The sequence below is a fragment of the Nicotiana attenuata genome, chromosome 7 (genome assembly GCF_001879085.1).
Source record: "Nicotiana attenuata strain UT chromosome 7, NIATTr2, whole genome shotgun sequence".
Classification (NCBI taxonomy): domain Eukaryota; kingdom Viridiplantae; phylum Streptophyta; class Magnoliopsida; order Solanales; family Solanaceae; genus Nicotiana; species Nicotiana attenuata.
Window position 1 is genome coordinate 85,898,031 of NC_031995.1, and position 18,090 is coordinate 85,916,120.

General features: G+C 36.1%; 1 protein-coding gene across 3 annotated transcripts in view; it reads left to right on the forward strand.

The window, feature by feature from the left end:
- The window catches only part of LOC109229410 (rab3 GTPase-activating protein catalytic subunit), a 42,223-nt gene continuing 32,621 nt past the window's right edge, over positions 8,489-18,090 (forward strand). For 2 of the 3 annotated variants that reach the window (XM_019394834.1, XM_019394836.1), the window contains exons 1-6: positions 8,489-8,856; positions 14,364-14,407; positions 14,526-14,589; positions 15,637-15,745; positions 15,834-15,910; positions 16,100-16,197. In XM_019394834.1, the coding sequence (XP_019250379.1) occupies positions 8,803-8,856; positions 14,364-14,407; positions 14,526-14,589; positions 15,637-15,745; positions 15,834-15,910; positions 16,100-16,197 (446 nt within the window). In that variant the 5' untranslated portion in view covers positions 8,489-8,802. The remainder of the gene's footprint in view (positions 8,857-14,363; positions 14,408-14,525; positions 14,590-15,636; positions 15,746-15,833; positions 15,911-16,099; positions 16,198-18,090) is intronic. The other variant, XM_019394835.1, reaches the window with a different exon arrangement.

An 18,090-nucleotide genomic window follows, 5' to 3' on the forward strand; every position in this document is an offset into this window, starting at 1 on the left:
TTTTTCTTTTCTCCTCCATTATCTTTTCCTTCCTTATTCTAATTTTCTCCTTTTGTTCATCTGAAGGATGAACACTAGTGAACTTAGTCATATACTGATCAAAAAGTAAATTTGTTACTACACATTTTGACTTTGGATAACTTGGAAGGTGATAGCAATATTTTTGTGCAAGAAATATACGCCCACTTCAATATGCTGCAAATGAACAACAACAACAACAAAAAATGTGAAGTTAACCACAATATAATTTAGTGTAAAAAATAAGTTCAAGTGAACTAAAAACTTTAGCATGCATAAGTATGAAGTTTAGAAAAAACTCATTACAAAACTACAAATTGCATTACAAAAACTTAAGCATGTTCATTATGAAGTGTTAGGAAATGAACTAAAAACTTCAACATGTTTAATTTAAGGTTTAGAAAAAAAAAACTCATTACAAAGCTAGAGAGTGCAGGACAAAAACTTCAGCATGTTTGGTCTGAAGTTTTTATGGAAAAACTCATTGCTAAACTACAGACTGCAGGACAAAACCTCAGCATCTTTTAGTATGAAGTTTTAGCATATGAACTAAAAAACTTAAGCATGCATAAGTTTGAAGTTTACCAAATTACAGTACAAAAACTTTAAAACAAACATAAGTATGAAGTGTTAGGAAATACAGTTCAAAACCAATTCAAAAAACAAACTTACTAACTTACTCCATCCGCAAGATCAGAGTTAGGGACCACAAGCTTGGTAAAGAACGACTTTGGAATATCGATTCTAGCTAATCTAAATGGCTTGGAATCATATTCCCAGATATCGGTCTTCAACCAGTCTGTAAATCTCTGCATCAATCCGCTGTCTTGATTGACATAATGGAAAGGACACCTTCTTGTAGTCTTTCCTACTTTCGAATCTTGCCCCCTTGACTTTTGTGTGGGAATGACATAAGGAGATTTCAACCAAATACTCTCCATACGAATCCTTTTCCCTACTTTAGTTGATTTTCTTTTTGTTAGTTGTTCTTGATGCTCAACTGTGACTAACTGATGTGGTTCAGCAGCATGGGAAAAATCCACAAACATAAGGACAGATACTTCTCCAACTCCCTATTGTTCATGATCTTCTTGTCTCTCTTCACTAACAACCACAATATCAGAATTAGCTTCTAAACCAGTCTCTTGTGTACTATCCAGCAAAAATGAACATAGATTGAAGTTGGGGATATCACTGGTGTCACTTAAAACATTAGGAGAACTGGACACCTTCCTTCTCTTAAGATTTGGAAGAAGTTGTGATGCATCAGATGAGATCTGCAAAAAAACAAGGAAAGTATATACATAATTACAACTGATTCAAACACACATTAGGAAAAAAATACTTTGTTATCGAATTGCAGCAAATAACTACCTGGTCTAAGTGTTGCGATACATATGGTGTTTGCGTACCAACGGATCCGCTTGCATTACCCTCAGATATGCCTATATCTTCATGCAAAAAAAAGGCAAAATATTAAATAATACTGACCAAATTTTGAAAATACTACACTTCATACCTGTTTGTGAGCCAACAGGTGTGAAGAGATGTATTTCTCCTTTTTCATATATCCGAATGAGCTCACCAATTTCTTTTTCGGCTGCATCGAGTCTTTCTGAATAATCATCAAAAAGCACAAAAAAGAAAAGAAATTATGTAAAATTTCAAACTGAAAATAAAAACTTGGATCAAATGTAATAAGTTCGTGATGTATAGAATACCTTGACGTTTACCTTCCACTGCGCTATCGCCAGACTGCATACCTTTGTCGATCTCAGCAGGTCTAGCTTCATTCAATGGTGCGACATCGCCCGGTAGCCTTGGAGTATTCTGCGTAAGGATTTTCTCGACTCTATCTTCATGCAATGCAGCATCATCGGAGGGTTTTTGAGTCGTATCGATTGAAGCACCACTATTTTCAACTTCCACTGCATATTCATTGGGGGGGGGGGGGTATTAATGGCATATATATATAGTAACATAGAAAATATTTATACCTATAGTGACAACTTCTTGTGTTTCTACACCTAAAAATTCTTGGCAAATAGCTAATGCTTCCGCAAACGCATTGCCTTTCCCAATAAGAGTACCCACATCACTCGGTGCGTGTTCTTCAGTACCAATATGTTCGTCATCTGCATCCGCAACCACATTGCCTTTTGCAATAGGACTACCTAAATCACAAGTCAGTACATGTTCTTCAGTACCGACAACTTCATCATCTACACCTTTCTCGCTTCCTACATTCACGGTTGATAACTGTTCATCATATCCTTCAACTTTGCTCAGTCTATCAATATTGGAACATTCCGTTTCAACTTGTCGTTCAACACATTGAACTTGCTTGAATACTTGAACTTGGCCTTCAAGAGCTGCTTCCTCACCTTTTACATTTTCATCTACGACTTTATACATTCCATCATGACCAGCATTAATATCAAATTGAGGTTCGAAGGAGTCGTTCATCCTATCATATTGTCGATAGTTCATGAATTCAAAATTTGCATCGCCATCATCTCTTCCTTTTGACTTGTCGACAGTCTCAAACATCTTTTCAAACTTCTCATCAAAATATACCTATAAAAAATTACTAAGAATAATTATTCTGAATAAAAGAATAACATTAGCAAGAAAAAAGACTTCTCTCTAAATAAGCTTACCTTGACTTTTTTCAGTACCTCATCCATAATAACAGATCGCTCATCCCGTCGAAACTCTTGAACAACTTCTTTCGCGATCATGCATCTTTCTTTTGTTGCATGGTTTTTAACCTCCATCCTTACCCTCTAGTTAGAAATAGAAACAGCACAACAATTTCAGAAAATAGAAACACAGAATAAAACTTCAGCTCTAAGAATGCTGAAGTTCAGGAAATACAAAACAAAAATTCAGCTCTAAGAATATTGAAGTTCAGCAAATACAGAATAAAAACTTCAGCCAAAACATGTTGTAGTTTTACAAATACAAAACACAACTTCAACTCCAAGAATGCTGGAGTTCATCAAAAACAAAACAAAAACTACAGACAAAATATACTTTACTTTTACAAAATACAAAACAAAGCTTCAGCTCCTAGAATGCTGAAGTTCATCACAAACAGAACAAAAACTGCAGACAAAACATGCTGTGGTTTTACAAAATACAGAACAAAAACATCACATAAAACATCCTATAATTAAGCAAAAAATAGTATGAAAACATCAGATTAAACACACAAAAAACTTACACGACATATTGTGTTAACTAATTCATCATCAAACGTTGTTGTAGAATGTTTAGAACGACTCTGAGTACGAGGTGATTCTCCAATTACAGGAGTTCGATTGGTTTCTTTTGATCGACTCCAACTACGTGGTGATTCACCAGTTGAAGGAACCAGATTCAGTACCTTCGAACGTATACGACTGCATGGTAATTGTCAAATTAAAGGCATTGAATTCAATTCCTCTTCGGTAAGAATTATCTCCAATACCCTAAATGTACGATATTTCTATTTAATACACAAAGGTATATTAGGAAAAATAAAATTAAACTGATAATGCCATCATAGTACAAGAGGTTATGCACAATTTTAGGAGAAAAAAAGGTGCTCAGGCTTCTTTTCTACTCAAATTGGACCTAGAAAAAGCATTTGACAAACTTGAATGAGGCTTTATACATGATACTCTACACTACTTCAACTTCCCAGCAAGGCTAATTAAACTGATAATGTCTTGTATAACCACTTCTTCAATCTCCATTTTAATTAATGGCCAACCCACCCCTTTCTTCTCACCTTCAAGAGGTATTCACCAAGGAGACCCCCGCTCACCTTACATCTTCATACTATGTATGGAAATGCTCTCACGAAAGATACATATTGAAGTAGATTACCTTAAGTGGCACCCTATCAAATTATCTAACCAAGGTCCACCAATCTCTCATCTACTCTTCGCTGATGATATAACTCTAACATAAAAAATTACCAATAAGATCTTCAACTCAATAATTGACACCCTAAACCAGTTTAATAGTGTCGGGTTTAACTATTAATTATACCAAATCAAAAATCTTTATCTTCATAAACACATCCAAAGAAGATAGAGAAAGTGTGACCACTTCTTTCCATATGACTGAGGGGTCAACTTTCGGCAAATATCTAGGTTATCCTATATTCACTAAAAACCCACTAAATGCAATTTTTAATTCTTACTAGATAATTATAAAAATAAATTAGCAGGGTGGAAAATAAATTTTCTAACAATAGTAGGACGAACTACTTTGAGTAAAGCTACCCTACACTATTTGCCAAACCATGTAATGCAACTAATAAAAATACCCACTAATATTATTAACAAGCTAGAAAGATATCAACGAAATTTTCTTTGGGGCACCACACCCCAGAAACGAAAGTTACACCTAATTAAATGGGAAACTATCCAATTAACTATAGAGAGTGGTGGATTGGGAATCCCTAACCTCACATACAAAAATAATGCCTTATTGAGAGCTCTAGCTTGGCAATTGTTCCAATCACCTTCATCACACTGGGCTACAATATTCCTATCAAAGTATTTACGAACTATTACTACTACAAATACATCCTCCAATTGGAAAGCTATAACACAAGGTTGGGCTTCATGTCAACTTGGCATTAAGTGGCACACTACTAATGGACAACACATAAATATTTGGACTGTTCCTTGGTTAGACACTAATTTGATCGTCAGGGAAGTTATTGAAGGACCCCTACCCTGTAATGAGCAAGCTTCCACATCATCACTATATATTGCGGTGAATTCAATAATTATCCCAAAAATATCCTTTAATCTCCCAACTCATCTAAAGGATCTAATTGCAAATCAATATATCACTACCATCACAAACACAAATTCCTTTGACCACATATAGTGGGTTCTAACCCCAAAGAGAATCTTCACGGTCAAATCTCTTTATAAAAAATTACACTATCATTTACCAACCAACTCATCTCAATAGATATAGCCTCCAATTACCCCAAAAACTAAAACATTTCCTTTGGCTCATGAGTCATCATCGGCTGCCCACATCCAGCTATACCCAATATCCACATCTCACAAAATGCAAATTGCCCAATTTGTCACTTACATGAAGAAACCATAAGCCATCTTTTCTTCCAATGCCACCACACACAAATGTTTTGGCACCAATTAGGAATTAACTAACTGGATGCCAACTTACATAGGTTTCATGACAACACCTCTTATAAACTGTCATAATTCGTTTTAAAAACAAATACCAACACTACTCAAATTCCTCCCCACATTTTAATTCCTTATGCTCTATGGCACCTTGGAAGACTAGGAACCGTACTATTTTGAAGGAAAATATAAAGCCCTAATCTATAGCATATCATTAGCCAAGCCACTGAATATTTCTGCCTAGGTCTCAACAATCCTATCACCTTCCGACAAATTGCACACATGCACGTCAAATGGAACCCTCCTAATAATGGTTACTTTAAACTAAATTGTGACGGAACTTGTAGTCTAACACATCAAAAACGAGGGTTTGGGGGAGTAATTAGAGACTCAACAGGTAAATGGTTGATAGGGTATACGGATACAAGGTCAATGGGAAACCCAAATCATATGGAACTTACTGGCCTGCAGGATGGGTTACGACTTGCTCTACAACATAATTTCACACTACTGGAGGTCAATGTGGATTCAACTGAGGTAATTTCTTACTCCACTCTCAGAATTCACACTACTCATCCTTGACTAATGAATGCAAGTATCTCCTAGAACAACTGAGTAGTCCTTGGGTGACACACATTTACAGGGAGCAAAATCAAGTCGCAAACCAACTGGAAAAACATGGGGAAACCCTTCCTCAAAATGCCAACACTACTGAATTTTTGGAACCACCTACTTTTGTAATTCACGTGTTGACAGAAGACCAACGGGGAACACTCCACAAGCCCACAACAACCACTACCATGCAACACCCCTCATTTTGTTTAAATATGTTGTCAAACTCTTGTAGTAGTAACTATGGCAATTCAGTACAAATTGGTACCAGTGAACTCCATCCTTTTTGTACCACTGTACCAAATCCTGCTCCTTGTAATGTTCACTAATATATGAAATATGCATATTTGTTGACCAAAAAAAAAATATTAACAAAACTACAGAAAAAAGGAAAAATAAAGAACATTAACTTACACCATGATTACTGAAGTAATCCTCGTGAAGTTCTTTAAATTTAGGCTCTCCCAAAGATTGATAACGTAACATCCTGGGAACCTGAGCGAGATCAAGGTAGTCGTCATCTTTTAAATACTTGTCCCGAATATATGGGAAGTACTCATAGAACCAAACACATAATGGATATGGAAATCCGCCTACAATATACTCAGTTGGATTATTTTTGTCCTTGTTGTCTAAAGCATGTTTTATTGAGGTAATAAGCTTCTCATAAGACACATTACCCCAAGGATAATTAAGACAAGCCTCATCGTCTTCAACAATAGCTGCATACTCCTCCAACAAAATTGATTCATTCTTTCTTCCAAACAAAATAGACTCCACAATAAAAATTTCCATAAGCTTCACAACAGCTTCATCACTCTTGCATACGTGTTTGAAATTCACATCATCCTTTTTAATTTGATTTTGTATCATATAATCTCGAATGTCCTTCGAGATCACACCCTTAGACTTCCCAAAATAGCGCTTCAGAATCTTACTCTCTTGTTTAATTGGTTTTTCAACATTATGTGTTGTGATCCTCAAACCGAATATAAAGTGAAAGTCTTCAAGGCTGAACGACACATCACAGGAAAAAATCTTGAAACTAATGGAATCTCGATCATTGGTGAATATGCGAGAAAGAATCAAACAATGAACCAACTTCATACTGCAATGGAAATTCTCCATAGCCAAGATATACCGAATGTACCATTATTCAGTTTTTCCTGTTGTGCAAAAGTCAAGAAAGTTACAATTAAACCCTTCAAATAGTGGTTCCCCTTCCAGTAAGCACGACAGTTAAACCAATCTCGAAACTCATATTATCTCTCCCCTAGTTTTATATGTACAACAACAGGGATTGAAAGAGATTTACGTATTCTAGGTGCTTTAGGTGTTTTAGGATCTTTAGGTGCTTTGGATTTTGTAGATGCCATCAAGTCAAAAAAATTAAAGGTGGAAAAATAACTTCAGAACATTATCAAAATATCATTTAAAACTTCAACACAATTTGGCTTAAGTTATATTTTAAAGCCCTCTAACTTCAAAGAAATACATGATAAAACTTTAGCTCTAAGAATGCTGAAGTTCAGCAAATATAGAACAAAATTTCAGCTCCAGCAATTATTGAACAAAAACTTCAGCCAAAACATGCTGTAGTTTTACAAATACAGAAGACAACTTCAACTCCAATAATACAGAAGTTCATCAGAAACAAAACAAAAACTGCGGACAAAACATACTTTACTTCTACAAAACACAAAACAAAAACTCCTAGAATTAAGTTTTCCTTGAAGTATTATAAACTTCACACTTTAATAACATCATCTATTTGAGTCTCAAAAATTTTAAAAATTTCAACGTCTCCAACAATCACTGAAGAATATATAGAATTTTCATCAAAAACACAAATACAGTTTAAAAAAACCTAAAAATACTAATCGTAAAAGTGAAACCTACAAACTAATGCACTAATCAAAGTAAAACCTAGGAAATTAGTTTAGCACAAATAAAAAAAAAAAAAGAAAACGATTCAACTAAGATTACTATCAACAAAAAAACCAAGAAATTAAATCATAAAACTAATCCTAAAATCCCATACAATGTTAAAGCAGTGTACAAAAGCAACCATTAAAATCGTACCTATGATTATACTTAATTTTGTTGGAGAAGAAACAACTGCTAATCAAGCAGAATGCAATGGCGAAAACCGTTTGATTTCAGAAAATAATCAAAAAGCGCGAAGAAGGATAGAGAGACAGAGACAAGAGATAATATGTCATATATTTGGAGAGAAAGTAGTCTTTTAATAAAGAAGGGCAAAATCGTCTTTTTTTAAAACGCTTTTAACAGTAAAACAGGTACATATGCAAATGGAAAAACAAAACGGGTACAAGTTAAAAATTGAATAGGGCGCCCCATTCAATTTTTACACTTTTACTAACTTGGACTTAAGACAGTGTGTCAACAAAACCAACTAATAAATCGAATAGAGATAATGGATTGTATATGGAGAGATGTAGCATAAAATACGAAAAGAGGAGAAGAGAGAAAAAAAGGAAAAGTATGTAACTGAATCACCTAATTTAAGACACTAATAATGGATTGTATATAAATTATAAGCAATACTTGTTTAGGGCGGGTAATATAGGAAATTATCAATTTTGGTAAATAAATTTTAAATATTGTACAGAAACTAAAAATCCTTTTCAATACGACATGAATAATTGAATACATATAACCGGACTAAAATTATGTGGGTTTTGCCCTCGCAGGTTCGAATCAAGCTGCACACGCTTCAAACTTCAATTTTCCTCTTTTTCTTTTTTTAATCTCCGATTTTCTCTCTCCGATCGTCTCAGATTTCAGCTCCTGGAGCGGTTTCGTCCTTCGGTCAGTTATGACCAACGAAAACGGTTCTGGTGCAAGTGGAAGTTGAGTACGGTTCTTGTGCTTTTGGTCTCCCCTCGGCTGGGATTTGGAGGGATCTGTCGACAGAGCTCCACAATCTCTGCAGTCTGATGCCATCATAAACCCAAACCCTTTGCAACTTTCTACATTTTGCTCAATTTTAATGGCATCAACTAGCAAAATGCCTAGCACTTCTGAGGATGATCTAGAAGAGGAGGTATTTTTCCTGTGGCTGGTACATTTGTTTTTTTAACTATCATTGTTAACAGCACTATAATATTTAGTCGAAGAAATCATGATGTCAGGCACAACATCAGAGAGCTACATAGTATCAAGATATTGTTAGATCGACAATAATGTTGCAAGGCCTGTTCAGTTTTCTTAAAAGTACTTTACTATTACAAAGTAAGGGTGTGTTTGGTATAACGGAAAATGTTTTCCGTGGAAAATATTTTCTTGGAAAACATGTAGTAATTTTATTAATTTTCCGGGGTTCGGTACGCAAATTAAGGAAAATAATTTATCAAGAGTATTCATAAATAATTTAGATACAATAAACATGAAACCATAAACTTTCGAACCAACAGTCTTCCGAACCCACAAATTTTATAAACTTCCGAACCGCTAAACTTTCGAACCCGTAAACTTTATAATTTCTAAACCCGTAAACTTCCAAACACATAAACCTCCGAACTCATAACTTTGGAACTTGTAAAATTTCGAACCTGTAAATTGAAAGATAAAAAAAACTTTTTTTGGGGGGGGGCAGTTTGGGGGTGAGGGTGTGCACAAAAACAAAAAAACAAAAATTTGAAAATTACAAAAAAAAAGAAGTAAAAAAACCCCTTTTTAGTCCGGGGGTGGGGGGGGGTGGGTGTGGGTTTGGCGGGTGGGATGGGTGGAGAGGGGTGGGGTGGGAGGGGGTTGGGTGATAGTAAGGTGGGTGGTGACGGAAATAAAAATTGAAATTTGAAACAAAAGCCTTTTTGGAGAGAGGAGGTGTGGGTAGGCGTGGGTGGGTGTGAGGGCATCGGGTGGGTTGGTGAGGGTGGAGAATAGGCTGGGTAAGGTTGAGAAGAGTTTTGGAAAATATTTTCCCTTCTCTTGATAAGGAAAACATGGAAAATGAGTTCATAAGGAAAATATTTTCCAAAACATTTAAGCCAACTAAACATGGGAAAAAGTGGAAAATATTTTCCGAAAAATATTTTCCTTCGTACCAAACACACCCTAAATCATCTATTCAACCAAAAGCTTACACTCAATTGAAATACAAACTCAAATAAAATAAGCACCAAATAAATGCAACTCAGAACATGTAGATTACATGGTAGGTCGAGATTTCTGAACTTCAAATTAGGCGTTTCTATGATTTCAGAAATTTTCATGAGAGCTTCTGTTGTGGTCGTAATGTTGTTGAAGTTTTGTCTATGTAAAGCTCACTTTTATATCCTTCTCAAATATAATAATTCTGGTTGTCCTTGTGGTTGTAGCGGCATGCAACCTACAATAACACTATCAGTATTTAAGCATTATAGCACTATTCAACTCCCAAATGTATTTGAAGACAGATTACAAACGAACATGTAAATATGAGAAACACTATAAATAATATTGTATTTCAAGTCACTGCTCCTACAAATCATGACAATTCTTGATCATAGCCATGATACTCCTCCAGGACTCACGACGGTAATCTCATTTCATACTCATGCCATTACAAATTTGTAGTGGTTGTGTTGTATGCTCCGAAAACCATACAGGTTTGAGCTTCCTTGAGGTTATCACCTTCTTTGCAAGTCTCTCCCTCTTTCCTTATACAATAATCAAAGCATGCTGAACAAAGTTTAAGAAAGTTGGACTGAAGAGATTATCAATCAACAAAATAAAATCAACAAAAAGTGGAAAAAGAGGTCAATGAGAGACTCTGAATCTGTTTTAAAGGCTATTGTGCTTATACATAATAATTTTGGATCTAATGGTCGGTGCACTATTTTCAGTCTGTAAAATATTCTACAGTTCTTCTATTTGCTCTACTTTAGCTTCCACAATATCTGAAATTTGATAAAACATTCCAGAAACAAAAGAGATACAAAACTCAAGTCCCACAAATCAGAATAAAGGACGTCAACAAGAACATCAAATATGCAAATAAAATATCCTTTATGTGCAAGGAGAAAACGAAGAACGACAAGTCATTAAAGACATCTTTTGTTTTAGCCAAATAAACAAACGCATACCTTTTTCAAGTCAGCTAATATCAAAGAACTTCCACTTATTCATGTGACCGAAGCTCGTCGTTAGTAGGCAAAAGCCCTTCACTTCAAAACAATCAATCAGGACTGACGCCATCTTCGCTTCTTCTGATTATTGAAAGTGAACGTTAAAGCTTTGAAGCTAATCTTCAAGCATTCCTTTGAAGTTTCCTCTAAATTCAGCTAATCAAATATAATTTTTATTCCCAAATGCTCCAAAAAAGAATCTGACAACAGTCCTAGGCAATAGGGCACTAAATCTCTCCATATAAAATACAAAGAGAACGACACCTATTTGCGAGAAAGAAAAGTCTCATATATTTCTAACATCCATCTAAAATTCTATTGTGGATATTAACTTATCTTTTCATCAATCATCTTAATATATGATATGTACTCAAGCAGGTTAGCAGACACATTTCATCTAAACAATACTACTCATAAAGTGATATGTACAAGTATTATTTGTTCAAAAGAATGAAAAGTTCTTCCAACTGTTAGCAATAACTACTGCATCCAATCTTTCTTGCAGCTTGGTTGAACATTAGCATACCTTGCTATAGCAAATTACAAAAGGTAAACATATCTTTGCCATAAAAAGAAGTCCTTGCCCTTCTGTTCTTATTATAGAAATTAAATAAGTTAAAGCTTGATGCAAAGCTCAGTACATAGAAATTAGTTATTCCACTCTTGAGATATCAATCAAGAAACAGGAACATTGTACACTGATTCTTCAGCTTTTAAACTCCAATAGCAAAGCATGAAGACAGACAGAGACAACCCTAGTTGTAGCCAGAACTATAACTTTTGACCATATTTTAGCTCAGTACAAAGTGATCCTTATATGAATAGATATGTAGAGAGCATATGACAGCATACAGAGAAATTACTCTCCCACATAAGTACTCCAAAAACAACTGATAATAGATCCCATCTTGCATGCAATTTAGTTGGGTAATGGAAATTATAAAATAATAAGACAAAAAGGAAAGAGCTACCAACACAATTCAAGAATTGACTTCAAAACTAAGGTGTTAAAGAGCCGTCAAGGCGTCAAAAAATCACCACTGTTTTTTTCCCTTCCTTTTGATTGGTAAAGACAATCACACAGTTAATAAATCCTCATCCATGCAAATCATTACGATATATGAGAAAAAAACAGATAAAAGAGTGAAATTTTTCATCAAATGCGAAGAGTATAAAATAAGTGGCAAAGACAGAGTGTGACATTCATCGAGAGAGCAGCTTCACCAGAAATATTGAGAATGAAATGTTACTGAAATAAATTGATGAAGCATCCCGCAAGCAAGGGACGAAATATCAGAAGGCAGATTCAGGGTTTCAACTAATTCCTTGTTATTTTGTTCCAAGGCAATTAAGAAAGCAATTTTGTAGATTCAATGTCAAAATCAAATAACATAAGTGTTGTATGAAAACTGTTTTCAGCTTCGTATCAACATACAAAGTTAATAATCGCTCAGAAATTCAACTATCCACCGAAAGGAAAATTCATACCCGGATGGAAAAATCACTTTTAAATAGACCCGAAAGAGGAAAAAAAGAAAAGAAAAATCACCTGGCATCCAAATAGCATAACCCAGACAAGTTACCCAAAAGAAGAAAAAATGAAGTTGAGACAGTAATCAAAAGTGTCAGAAAATATCGTACCTTATGGAGTTAGCGGAGAAGCAACAAATATCGTTTATGGAATTGAAAGAGGAAGAAGGAAAATCTCCAAAGCAGTATTAATCTTACGGTTCAGTACTACAGAGCAAGCGAACACGGGTTGGGGGAAGAGGAGAGAAGCTTTGTTCGTTCGGTGTCCGGTCAAATGACTAACTCAAAATGTGCTTCTCTATGCTACATGGTTGTTATGTGGGAGAATGATAGATGGGTGCACTTTAGTAGATGAAAAGTCTAATACGTCCCTAATTTCAAATTTATTGACATGAAAGCAGACATGTCAAAACTTAAGATCTTCTATATAATATAATATATAAATTATTGTTCTTCTTTATTCCTCTCACCGCCACATCCGAGGAGAGGTGCCGTGGTGCATGTTATTTGTAGATGATATTGTTTTGATTGACGAGACGCGAGACGGTGTTGACGCGAGGTTAGAGGTGTGGGGACAGACCCTGGAGTCTAAAGGTTTCAAGCTGAGCAGAACCAAGACAGAATTTGGAGTGTAAGTTTAGTGGTGCTACTCAGGGAGTTGAAGTGGAAGTGAGTCTGGATTCACAAGTCATCCCTAGGAAGAGAAGTTTTAAGTATCTTGGGTCTATTATACAGGGGGATGAGGAGATTGATGAAGATGTCACACATCGTATTGGGGCGGGATGGATGAAGTGGAGGCTTGCTTCCGGTGTTTTGTGTGACAAGAAGGTACCACCAAAACTTAAAGGTATGTTTTACAGAGCGGTGGTCAGACCGACTATGTTGTATGGGGCGGAGTGTTGGCCAGTCAAGAGCTCCCACGTCCAGAAGATGAAGGTAGCAGAGATAAGGATGTTGAGATGGATGTGCATTGTGCGGGCACACCAGATTAGATAGGATTAGGAATGAAGTTATTAGGGACAAGGTGGGTGTGGCCCCTATTGAGGACAAGATGCGGGAAGCACGAATTAGATGGTTTGGACATGTGAGGAGGAGAAACATAGATGCCCCAGTAAGGAGGTGTGAGAGGTTGACATTGGAGGGCCTCAGGAGAGGTAGAGCTAGGCCGAAGAAGAGTTGGGGTGAGGTGATTAGGCATGACATGGCGCAGCTACAGCTGACCGAGGACATGACCCGTGATAGGAAGGTGTGGAGGTCGAAGATTAGGATAGTAGGTTAGGTAGTCTAGATTATTCATATCGGTAGTGTTAGTACGTACTCTCGCATTAGCTTTTTTCATTTCGATCATCTTACTATCTTGTTATGTATGCTGCTTTTACATGGTTTTTTGGTGTTGACCTGTCTTGTTTCTTGTTATTATTGGGGAACCTATGCTTGCCTAAGCCGAGGTCTATTGGAAACAACCTCTCTACCTCCACAAGGTAGGGGTAAGGTCTGCGTACACACTACCCTCCCCAGACCCTACTATGTGGGATTATACTGGGTATGTTGTTGTTGTTTCCTCTCACCCAAAAGGTCAATTCATTTGAATTTCACGTCCGTTTTCTTTGTAATTTGAAGCTATCAAGGAGAAACGGATGAAATCAATAGTTTGGTATTCGTATTATGTAGCTAAATATCACCTTCTAAATCACGTGAAAATTGTTTTATGCTTTAACAGTTAACGAGCAACATTATGAAACATTCCTGTCTATGAACTCGCAAATTGAAATAAGAGGGAAGAAATTAAGTGACTAATTTTTTCTTTCTTTCTATTTAGACTTTCGGATTTGGTCTTTGTTCAAGGCACATGAATTATAACTGACCTGGTGGATGGTGGTTCTCATATTTCTTATTGTTGTTTCATATGCAGTTTGAACATTTTGATGATTTCACCCTTGCCTCTTCTTGGGAAAGGTATTTTTTTCAACCATAGCAACTCACTGCATTTTCTTATGGTATCCTCAACTTATGTGCAGCGTTTTAGTATCATAGGAGCCGAAGAAACTAAAGTTACTAATATTCTATATCACAGGTTCATTTCTGAGATAGAGGCAGTATGCAGGAAATGGTTGGCTGATGGCACGAAGAATTTGTTGGTATGAATGTTTTGTTTATTCACCTCATCTTTACTGGAAAAGAACTTGTGATTTCATTAATGATTTAACCTTTTTGAACGACATGCATGCCCAATGGAAATGATCATTTTACACATTGACTAAAAATTTATCATTTTGACTGTGTATTTGACTGACTACTAACTTTCATTCGTACATTTGACGGAAAGAGGTCAAGATTTGGTTGAGAATTCTATATCTTAGTTTGCTATTACCAGAAGTAGAAGTTCTCGCTCTGTCCATCTTTCAAGAGATTGTGATGGCTGTAGTTGAATGTTGATACCATATTCATTAGCGTGGTCCCCAAATAAACCTGATAAGGGACTGGTTTTGATTTTCCATTTGAAAGATTGAGTAATAGGTCGAATAATAGGTGTGGCGGATACTTGAGTAAAAAAAAAGATTTGCTTACTAAAGTCTTCTATTTAGTTTAGGTCGTTCCACAAAGATTTGCTACTAGCCTGTCTTTTGGAAAGGCTATTTAAAAAGAATTTGAGCTTCAACCTCAACCTATACCTATAAAGAAGTGCTAGGTGTGATCGTTCATCATTGTTGAAGTGCCAAACCTAAGTGAATGTCAACAAGGTCGAAAGCACTTGCCATTACTTTTGAAGGAGTAATGGCTCCCTAAAAATCATCTGCTTTTAGTTTTGTCCTATACTTATAAGATGCTGGAATAGTTTATTAGATGTTTCAGGTTTATCATCTCTAATGTTTGTAATATTTATGATTTTTTCCGGAAACTAATATATAGTCACTAGCTATTCCACTTATCAAAAACAAATTATTAGCCAACATGGTATGTGGTTTTGTGCGGGATAATTTGCTGTTTATATCTCTTAATAGATTCTGTGACAATTGTTTTATTTCTGTCAATAAGTGGTTCCTTTAGAGGAAAAAAACAAGTAGTTCCTTGATGGTTTATTTCTCTGAGTGGAATCTTTTGGTCGAAGTATGAAGGAAAAGATTCTCTTATTGCTTGTCTTGATTCCTTGCTTCTATTTTTTTTTGCAAATTATGTGATGGTAGAAAAAGGACGCTATCTGCTTGAATATCTCTGAGGGCCTATATAAAGCTGACCTGAAGTATGAGATGAAAAGCTATTGCATGGAGTACTATTTTGGAACAGTTAATGATGGTACGTAAATAAGTCTACTTTGAAATTAAAACTGAAAATGTTTCCTTCTTTTTTCTCGGGACTGCCTAACAAATATCCAAAAATTTAGTTGTGCCAGGAAAAGGAAATGACTGGAGTTGTGTACTGCATGATCTGCAGCTGTTTTTTGGGGTGAATGAGTTCCTGGTATCTCTATCTCTTATAAAAAAAAAGTTCCTGGTATCTCTATCTCTTATAAAAAAAAAGTTCCTGGTATCTCTATCTCTTCCCCTAACACGTGGCACAAAGAGGATGAGACATCTGTTGTATGTTTAGCACCTTGATCTGGGTTATTATGTTTAACTTTCTTTTCCAAAATTGAATGCATGTCTCTAGGTGATTGCTCCTCAAAGTGCCAGTGGTGTGGTTCTTGATGGACCAGAGGCCAGCAAACTTCTAAGTGCAGTTGCTATTGCCTTGTCCAACTGTTCCAGGTATGGTTGTCAGTTGCAAACTTCTTTTTATATCAACCTGTAGGATCTATACCTTTTAGTAATTGAACCGAAGTACTAGTCTTCTTCAAAATCACTCAAAGGATTAATCTGTCTTTTTCAAAATCAAAGTGAGATTTTGATGGTGAACTAACATGCTTTGTCAAGGTTTCTCTTCATAATTTAAGTGCAATAGAGTAGAAGCTAGCTAACCTTGCTCAATTTTAAGCAAAATCTTGGTAGAAATAAATGGGCCCTAAATGAAAGAGAAGTTGACAGAGTATCCATTATTGAGAGAACAACATATAATTTGTGACATATTGTAATGTGAAGTATATAAAGTTGGTTATTCAGAATCATAGAAGTTGAGAAATTGAGAAAGATGTGAAGATAATGGCTACATATTTTATTTTCATACATCCAGGGCTTTGGTCTATTGGTAGAGCACAATGCGTGATGTGTGGATTAGGTGCACGTTGTTATGGTCACGCAGAATGGATCTTGTCACAGGGCGATTCATTGGAAAGTCTGTGTTGAACAGATCCTTTCCCTTGTTTCTATTCCGTGAGCGACCTATTTTGATAACAATAAATAAGCTCGTTAAAGGGAGCCTATAACCTTAGAACTCGTTAGAGAGAGTCCCAGATCTCTTGTTTTTTAATATAAATCTTGCCTACCTTTCTTTATTCCTTCTGTATCTTTAAATAGAGTCTTATTACAAAGCTATTAAACATAACTAGGAGTCTACAGATATAAGAAATCTACTAAACTAAGAATTCTAGTAAAATTAAACTACTGACTAAACTAAGAATTCTACTAAACTAAGAATTCTACTAAACTAAGAATTCTACTAAACTACGGATGAGTCTGTAACATTACCCCCCTCCTCTTTAAAGAGCTTGTCCTCAAGCTCGAAGTCTGGATAAGCATTACGAAAATGTTCAGCATCCTGATCAGCAAGTTCCAACCAAAATAGCTTCTTACATTGATGCCCAATCGAATACAATTCATCACAATTATAACACAATCCCTTTGCCCTTCTCTCTGCCATTTCAGCTCGTGACAACTTCTTTATGAAAGGAGCAGATGAACTTACCAACTTTGGTTCAGTAATACCACCAGGTGCATTGCTGCCCTTTGGAGCTGGAATTGTTGAACTTGTAGTAGTACTGAAATAGCCTTTAGTCCCTTGCCAAGTCTCACTTTGAGAAGATGTCGCCCGCACCAACTTCTGTTTCTTTTCAAAAGCTCGAGCTATATTCATGGCATGAACCAAATCTGGTGGACTACGCATTTCAACATCAAGCCGAATGGAATCGATCAGCCCGGCAGTGAAAAGACTAACTTGCTGGTCAACACGAACACACTTACTGGCCCTAGCTAACCGTTCTTGAAATTGGCGCTGATATTCTTCAATTGAGCCTGTTTGCTTAAGGTTAACCAGATCACCTAGTGGATTACTGCCCAGTGGAGGCCCAAACCTGAGAGCACAATATTCTTTGAATTCAGACCAATCAACAGAGGGATACTCTTGTTCCACTTGATGATACCATAACTGTGCCTCACCTAGAAGATGGAATGCTGCCAATTCCACCTTATCTACTTCATTTGTTCTCTGATTGGAGAAGAATTTCTCACAACTGTGTAGCCAAATCAATGGGTCTTCAGATCCGTCAAAAGTAGGAAAATCCAGCTTTGTGTACCTTGGTACTACACTATTTCCTGTCAGCTGATTAGGCCGATTCTTTGGTCTGTAGGGTTGGTTGCCTACATTGCTGCTCGCTCCAGCATCAGAATCCTTTCCTTGATTTTTGTTAAACCCAACAATGAACTCCTGCAATTGTAACGATAATTGTTGCAGCTGATTAACCATCCTTGATTCAGATTGTGCCACTG